The sequence below is a fragment of the Pteropus alecto genome, unplaced genomic scaffold, assembly GCF_000325575.1.
Source record: "Pteropus alecto unplaced genomic scaffold, ASM32557v1 scaffold105, whole genome shotgun sequence".
Taxonomy (NCBI): Eukaryota; Metazoa; Chordata; class Mammalia; order Chiroptera; family Pteropodidae; genus Pteropus; species Pteropus alecto.
The window spans coordinates 7,699,631-7,707,438 of record NW_006436294.1 but is presented as its reverse complement, the minus strand read 5'-3'; the positions used below and the strand labels follow the sequence as shown (position 1 = coordinate 7,707,438).

The following is a 7,808-nucleotide window of genomic DNA, read 5'->3' as shown; positions in this document are numbered from 1 at the left end:
GTCATCTCCCGGACTGCCGGTCCTGCCCAGGTACTCCTGGCCCAGGGCGGGCGGGCGGGGATCGGCTGACCCGGTGGGGAGAGGCGATTCTGGCCTGGGCCCGCAGGCATCGCCATACCACAAAGGGGTCCCCTTATCTTGGGGGCTCCTCTCCCGATTCCTGGAATCGGCGCCTCGGAGCCCGGCGGTCGTGGGCGGGAACCCCAGGCGTGTTCCCCCCGGTGCCCCTGCCAACTCCCCCCTCAGGTAGACTCGCAGCCCCCACTGATCAGTCCAGACCCCGGGTCCCCGAGCGTGCCTCCCTTGGGGCGCTTTATTGCTTGGCTGGACCCCTCGCAACCTGAGCGAGTGTCACCTACACAGGCACGTCGCGGGCGTTCTCCGGAAACGCGCTTTTTTTGACTCGGGCTCGGGTCTGTGAGATTTAGCCGTTGTGTTCATTGGTAGCCAGAGAACGTAAGTTTCCGAGGCCAAAGAATCCGGCCCTGGACGACTGACGGTTCCTCTCCTTTCGGCCACTCCACCTGGGCACCGCCTCCTCCCTGAGGCTGAGGGGGGCGCTGCTGAATAGTCTGTGTGATCCTTGTCTGTGCTCCTGGCCTCTTGGTCTCTCCCCGAAACTGCTCCTTAACTTGAACCGCCTTGCTCTTGCCCCGCCCTTCTGCTACCCTTTGCCCAGCCTCTGCCCACGAGTGCCCTGGGTCTCCAGCCTGGGCTGCTTTCTCTCTTGTCTTCGTTTACTGTCCTCCTTAACTGTCCCTTGTGTCACGCCATCCACCGCAGGGCGCTGGCTCCACACTGCCAGCCAGGTCTCTCCCCTGACCTCCAGCTGCCTCTGCACACCTCTTGGATGTCTAATGGAGCCCCAAACTCACACATCCGAACCAGGGTGCGCTTTTCTGCATACCCACCTGCCTGGCAAACCTGCTCCTTTCTCTGTCTCCATCTCAGTGCACCTCGCTGTCACCATGCCACTGGGCCAAAAACGGGGGTGTCTGTCATTCTTGCCTCTTTGACACCCCATTTCAAATCCTTCACTGGGTCTTGTGGGTCCATCTCCAGAGCGTTTCCATAATTGGCCCCAGCACTGATGTCAACTTCCCAACTAGGCAGGACCCTCCCCAGCCTCCTACTTCTGCCCCTTCTCTTTGGCTCCCTGCCTGGCTGGGAGCCCCAGAGCTTGTCTCCAGCCCTTCTGGAGCTCCTGCACGCTGCTGTAAGACTCGCTTATGACCTGCAAGGGCTGCACACTGACCTCGCCTGCCTCTCCAGCCTCATGCCCTGGACACCTCTCTCTCAGAAAGCCCCACCCCCCAGCTTGTCTGCACCTCCAGTCAATCCCTAAACAAAGACCTCCTGTTGCGGATGCTGTTTCCTCTGCCCAACTCTCCTTCCAGATCGTCCATCCTATAGCTACTACCGCCTCCTCTTCCCAGTCCCCTGGCTCTGAGCAGCCTGCCCTTCCCCACACTGTCACCCTGCTCTCCTGAGATGCTTCCTCCTGATGGCAGCCAGGACACAGCAGGTGTGACCAGCACAGCACTCAGTGTCTTGTGTGTTCATTGCCGTCTCTCAGCTGTCTCTGCCGAGAGTGAGAAGCTCTTCATGAGGGGTCAGGGTCCCATGAGTCAGTGCTGGTTCTGTTCCCCAGGTCTCTGCTCGAGCCGCCTGCACTTACAGGATGTTTCACGGGATCCCAGCCACTCCAGGCCTGGGAGGTGAGTGTGGCCTGAGCTGGGCCCAGGCTTTCAGCCCCTGCTGCAGAGGCTGATGGGAGCAGTGGCCAGTGGTTGGGGGACCCTGCAGGTGTCCCCCATACGGCCTCGGGTTGGCCAGGGGCTGGCACATTTTATCACGGGGGCCCAGAGACCGCCACTAGGTGGGCTGGCTGGGCACTGAGATGATAGCTTTAGGGTGGCTGGAACCTTAGGAGGTTCTGGCATCCCAGAGTAACCCAGCCAGGGGAAAGGTCACAGAGCACATAACAAACATTTGTGCCTCATCACTGCACTATACACAAGGTGTGGTCGCTATGGAGTGAGTGGCCACAGAAGTAGTGAGGGAATGGGAGGCCCGTCCCGGCACATCTTCTGCTCAGCCCCGCCCACCCCCAAACATGGAATTCCTATGCTCCAGCTCCCTCCTGGCTCTTTGAGACATGGCACAGCCCCGGCCTCTGGGAGGGGTGCTGAAGTAGGGCTGGGGCCGGGGCGCGTGGACAGGCCTGCCCAGCTGGGGGTTGCCTTTGTGGCCAGCCTGTCAGCTTTCTGCCTGCTCTGTTGCAGCTCCTGGAAACAAGCCGGAGCTGTATGAGGTGAGTGGCAGGTGCCCACCTGGCCGGCACTAACCAACAGCAAATGCCCATGTGAGCAGCCTCCACGGTGCTGACGCAACGCCCCTCTCTCCGACAGGAAGTGAAGCTGTACAAGAATGCCCGGGAGCGGGAGAAGTGAGTCCGCATGCTCCCCGCACACCCGCCCGCGCCCCCAGCCCACACCCACCCCACACCGAGGATCAGGAGGATGTGGGTCTGGCTGGGCCAAATGCGGAGCTCTGCCACACCTGCACCCCACAGGGCTGGGGGCCTGGGTGGCCACGGCCTGACAGACACACTTCTCAGGTATGACAACATGGCAGAGCTGTTTGCGGTTGTGAAGACCATGCAGGCCCTGGAGAAGGCGTACATCAAGGACTGTGTCACCCCAAGCGAGTGAGAGCCCACTGTCACTGCCCGCAGACGAGGACCTGGCCTTGGAAGCTGGTTTCCGCCCTCCAGGGTCTGGGTGCTCAGCCGGAAGTGAGGGTGGGGGTCTCTTTGGGCCTCTGCCTCTCCATCAGGCTGTAAGGGTGCCCACTACTCTGGGGCCTGCCAGCACAAGGAGGTGCCCTGGTTGCTAGCAGCCTGGGCATCTTCTCATTCAGGGCAGTCCTGGTGGTACTGCAGTGTCCCAGGGGAGAGGGTGCCCACCACCCCGTCCCTGGGGTTTTGTCCCAGCCTGCTCCCCTGAGTGCATGGATGAGGGCTTCAGAAGGCAAGCAGGAGGGTCAGGTCAGTCTGTTCGGTGCTGCTGGCCAGGCGAGATACACGGGAGGCACGCAGGCCTTAACTTAGTGCAGAAGGCCCGCTACAGAGGACCACGAGCCGTGGGTGCAGAGGCACGACCCACACAAGGGGGCTGGCTGGGCCTCTGCCCAGTGCTGGACCCTGGGGCCAGTCTGAACAGCGGGGGCCTGGTCCCCTGCGGCAGCCATGTTTTGGCCTCCGCCCCCCTCGTCCAGAACTCTCTTGTGTAAACTCAGTGGAAAACCTTGCCCTTGATGGCCACCTCTGACCTGTCACCCAGCTCTCTGCAAGAGCTGCCCTGCGTGGACGGGCAGGGCTGTCCCCATGCTGAGGCCCACGGCCTGGCCGCTCCCTAGCCCCGGGCCGGCCCTAACCAACAGCAAATGCCCATGTGAGCAGCCTCCACGGTGCTGACGCAACGCCCCTCTCTCCGACAGGAAGTGAAGCTGTACAAGAATGCCCGGGAGCGGGAGAAGTGAGTCCGCATGCTCCCCGCACACCCGCCCGCGCCCCCAGCCCACACCCACCCCACACCGAGGATCAGGAGGATGTGGGTCTGGCTGGGCCAAATGCGGAGCTCTGCCACACCTGCACCCCACAGGGCTGGGGGCCTGGGTGGCCACGGCCTGACAGACACACTTCTCAGGTATGACAACATGGCAGAGCTGTTTGCGGTTGTGAAGACCATGCAGGCCCTGGAGAAGGCGTACATCAAGGACTGTGTCACCCCAAGCGAGTGAGAGCCCACTGTCACTGCCCGCAGACGAGGACCTGGCCTTGGAAGCTGGTTTCCGCCCTCCAGGGTCTGGGTGCTCAGCCGGAAGTGAGGGTGGGGGTCTCTTTGGGCCTCTGCCTCTCCATCAGGCTGTAAGGGTGCCCACTACTCTGGGGCCTGCCAGCACAAGGAGGTGCCCTGGTTGCTAGCAGCCTGGGCATCTTCTCATTCAGGGCAGTCCTGGTGGTACTGCAGTGTCCCAGGGGAGAGGGTGCCCACCACCCCGTCCCTGGGGTTTTGTCCCAGCCTGCTCCCCTGAGTGCATGGATGAGGGCTTCAGAAGGCAAGCAGGAGGGTCAGGTCAGTCTGTTCGGTGCTGCTGGCCAGGCGAGATACACGGGAGGCACGCAGGCCTTAACTTAGTGCAGAAGGCCCGCTACAGAGGACCACGAGCCGTGGGTGCAGAGGCACGACCCACACAAGGGGGCTGGCTGGGCCTCTGCCCAGTGCTGGACCCTGGGGCCAGTCTGAACAGCGGGGGCCTGGTCCCCTGCGGCAGCCATGTTTTGGCCTCCGCCCCCCTCGTCCAGAACTCTCTTGTGTAAACTCAGTGGAAAACCTTGCCCTTGATGGCCACCTCTGACCTGTCACCCAGCTCTCTGCAAGAGCTGCCCTGCGTGGACGGGCAGGGCTGTCCCCATGCTGAGGCCCACGGCCTGGCCGCTCCCTAGGTACACGGCAGCCTGCTCTCGCCTGCTGGTGCAGTACAAAGCGGCCTTCCGTCAGGTGCAGGGCTCAGAAATCAGCTCCATTGATGAATTCTGCCGCAAGTTCCGCGTAAGTGAGCTGGCCCCCGGGGCTGAGAGGTGGCAGGTGGGCGGTGCGGACACTCTTGGGAAGGGTCCTGGCCGTCACCCTGTGTCTCCTCTCAGCTGGACTGCCCGCTGGCCATGGAGAGGATCAAGGAGGACCGGCCCATCACCATCAAGGACGACAAGGGCAACCTCAACCGCTGCATTGCGGACGTCGTCTCGGTGAGCCCGCCGCAGCCGCATGCGCACGCGGGGTCCCGGCTCCCGAGCTGCACAGCACTCACTCCCCCGGGTGGGGGCCCTGTAGCAGGAAGCCAGCCACCCCCAGCAAATGGAGTAGCCCCCAGGGCTGTGGGGACAGAGGCGGGAGGCGAATGACCAGACAGCTGAGGCTGAGCAGGAAAAGGACTGGCTCCTGAGGCCAGAGAGGGGCGGAGCAGAGCTGGCCTGGCTCCTCCCCTGCGAGGGGTCTTCCCCCGTCAGCCACTGGGGCGGGTCAGGGATGCCTCATGCACACACCTGCCCACAGCTCTTCATCACAGTGATGGACAAGCTGCGCCTGGAGATCCGCGCCATGGACGAGGTGCAGCTCCCGGGTGGGATGGGGGCGGGGCGAGGTGGGGTCAGAACTGCTGGGGGCGGGGCCGGGACCAGGGCCAGGGCCGTGGACAGGGCAGACTTGGCCCGGGGTGGCGCAGGCATCAGGGGAGGGGGCTCCCAGGGGAGCTGGGTCCCATGAGACATCGTGCGTGCAGATCCAGCCTGACCTGCGGGAACTGATGGAGACTATGCACCGCATGAGCCACCTGCCTCCCGACTTCGAGGGCCGCCAAACGGTCAGCCAATGGTGAGTGTCCGACCCCTCCTGGAGGCCCTGGGAGGCCTGGGAGCCCCTTGGAGCTCGCCGCCTCAGCGCTGTGCTCCTGCGGCCGCAGGCTGCAGACTCTGAGCGGCATGTCTGCATCGGACGAGCTGGATGACTCCCAAGTGCGCCAGATGCTCTTCGACCTGGAGTCTGCCTACAACGCCTTCAACCGTTTTCTGCATGCCTGAGTGCCCCGACTCCCTGTCCTGGTGGCTCTCAGGCCTGCCCAGTGGGGGGCCCCAGCCTCCCAGCATGGTTCCTGTTTTTGTGGACCCCCTGGGCTTTCCACAGCAGCCCCGTGTTTGTGTCTGTCCATGGTGTCTAGACCCCGAGCCTCCACCCCACAATAAAGATGCTTTCCGATTTTCCGGCTGCTGCGAGCACCCCCACCCAGGCCTGCCCCGAGTGTTTGTCTGCCCTCTAGGCCTCAGGTGGCATCTTGTGGCCCTGGAGCACACAGGCTCCGAGCACACACAGTTCGTCAGGGAAGGGCCTCGGTGTCACTGTAGGGCAAGCAGCGGGGTGGGCGAGCCTCTGCCTGGGCCAGGCGTGGCTTGAATCTGACCACCAAGGAGCCTTCCTGTCACACCCACCTCTCCACGCCTCATCTGAGAGCTCTGGGCTGCTCAGAGTCCAAGCTGGCTTGGTGCAGAGGCCACGGTGCCACCCCAGGCTGGGAAGTGTGGCTGCAGGGGACACTGCAGGCCAACGCAGGGTTTGACCTTCCACAGCAGGACCCTGTCCTGTACGGTGGCTCACTGGAACACTGGTGGGAGCCATTTGATTTCCTTCCTGCCACTGAGAATGTCCTTCACTAGTAGGGAGCCAGGCCCTATGAGGAGCCCCTGGGGCACCCTTGCCTGAGGCCTGGCGGGGGAGCTACAGGCCGCAGGTGGGGACACGGGAGGTCCAAGGCCAACTATGGCTCGTTTGCTAGTATCTACTGTGGACCTGCTCTGAGGCAGACGGCTGGCAGACTGCGGGATATGACCCCACAGGGTCCTCGTCCTCACGGGCAACAGCAGCAAACAGGACAACCAAGGCTCTGGGCTTTAAGACGGCTGTCACACCTGGCAGCAGCGGCATCGGATAACGGACGAGCCAGTTTGGCTGTAGCATTTTCTCCGATTTCTGGCGTTCAGAGTCAGTGACTGAAGCTTGCAGTGTTTCCAAGGGTGATGGCCAGAGAGGTGCCATTTCACGTGCAGTAGTCAGGGACAGCCTCAGTGCTGCACGGAAGGAGAGGGGTGAGCAGCCCTCAAAGCTGGTCCTAGGCAGGGAGCGGGGAGCCAGGCTAGGGGCCTGGGCAGGTGACGTAAGGACTCTGGAAGGTGCCCAGGAGCCCTGGGGGCCAGCAGGGTGCTCAGAGCAGAGGCGTGTCCCCAGCTCGCTTGCGTATCATGGAGGGAGACAACACAGCCGGGGCAACTGGTAGGGTCCTTGCCAGGGCAAGCCCGCGGGGCGAAGGGCCAGCAGGTCTGGATGTGGGCCGTGGAGGGACTCGGGGGTTGTGCCCAGGCTCAGCACCCGAGCGGCTGGAGGGGGTGCAGGAGCTCCTGGTAAAGCACGGATGTCTGCAGGGAGCAGGGTTCCGTGAGGGCTGGAGCCCGTCTGTACAGGCTGGGTTGGACTTGGCTCTGATCGCCCAGGGGAGCTGTCGGAGGAGTGGCTGGAAATCAGAGGCTGCCGTTCCAGAGGGAAGTGTGGCACAAAGGCTCAGTGCCTCCAGGGTGAAAGCCTGACAGTGGGTGGGGTCCAGAAATCCTTCCCAAGAGGTCCAGGGTCCAGCCCTGCTGCGCTTGGGGACAGGACGGAAAGACCAGGAAAAGAGCTAAAGTCGGGGTGGCCGGGCCGGGAGGAGACCCTGAGGACGCAGGCCCCGGGTCGTGGAGGGGCCGCAGGGCCCAGGGCAGACTCAGACCAGGAAGCGCACTCTTGGGTCTGGCCTGTGGGGCTCTCAGTGACCTTGACAAGTGGGGAGGGGGCTCCAGGGGAGCCCAGGAGAGGCTGCCAGTGCCAGAACCCCCAAGTCATGCTGTCTAGGGCAGCAGAAGGGGCAGAGACCCAGGGAGGGTTGTTTTGGTCTACGGTTTTTTATTGCAAGAAAGTACATAAAACAAAGTTTGCCGTCTAAGTTCAGCGGCGTCTAGTAGGTGCATGCCATACCGGGATTGCCACCCGCCAGCTCCGGAAGCTTCTCCATCTTCCCAAATGGCAAGTCTCCCCACTAAACTCCCCTCATTCCCTGCCCCCAGCTGCTGCGCTCACCATTGTACTTCCTGTCCCTCGATTTTGACTGAGCGCCTTGTGTAAGAAGCATCATACAGGACTCGTCCTGTTGTGACTGACATC

The 7,808-nt window shown here is 62.9% G+C and overlaps 1 protein-coding gene across 3 annotated transcripts; it reads left to right on the top strand.

Moving 5' to 3' along the window:
- The first annotated feature begins 6 nt into the window (after positions 1-6).
- Positions 7-5,821, top strand: VPS28 (VPS28, ESCRT-I subunit). Of its 3 annotated transcripts, none has more exons than XM_006912990.3 (10): positions 7-30; positions 1,652-1,718; positions 2,286-2,314; positions 2,412-2,449; positions 2,621-2,710; positions 4,511-4,616; positions 4,712-4,813; positions 5,121-5,174; positions 5,347-5,438; positions 5,527-5,821. In XM_006912990.3, exons 2-10 carry the CDS (start codon positions 1,682-1,684, stop codon positions 5,642-5,644), a joined length of 666 nt encoding a protein of 221 aa, XP_006913052.1. In that variant the 5' UTR covers positions 7-30; positions 1,652-1,681; the 3' UTR covers positions 5,645-5,821. The 3 variants fall into 3 exon arrangements, with proteins under 3 accessions (XP_006913052.1, XP_015445683.1, XP_015445684.1); XM_015590197.2 differs by lacking the exon at positions 7-30 and adding an exon at positions 54-246 and having other exon boundaries at positions 5,527-5,669; XM_015590198.2 differs by lacking the exons at positions 7-30; positions 1,652-1,718; positions 2,286-2,314; positions 2,412-2,449; positions 2,621-2,710 and adding exons at positions 3,434-3,539; positions 3,711-3,800 and having other exon boundaries at positions 5,527-5,669.
- The last annotated feature ends 1,987 nt before the right edge of the window (positions 5,822-7,808 follow it).

Bases quoted from the DNA above. Each gene is read 5' to 3' on its own strand.
- VPS28 (XM_006912990.3), top strand. From the start codon at position 1,682: ATGTTTCACGGGATCCCAGCCACTCCAGGCCTGGGAG. The intron at 2,711-4,510 runs GTGAGAGCCCAC...GCCGCTCCCTAG, and splicing joins GACTGTGTCACCCCAAGCGA to GTACACGGCAGCCTGCTCTC. The intron at 4,617-4,711 runs GTAAGTGAGCTG...GTCTCCTCTCAG, and splicing joins AATTCTGCCGCAAGTTCCGC to CTGGACTGCCCGCTGGCCAT.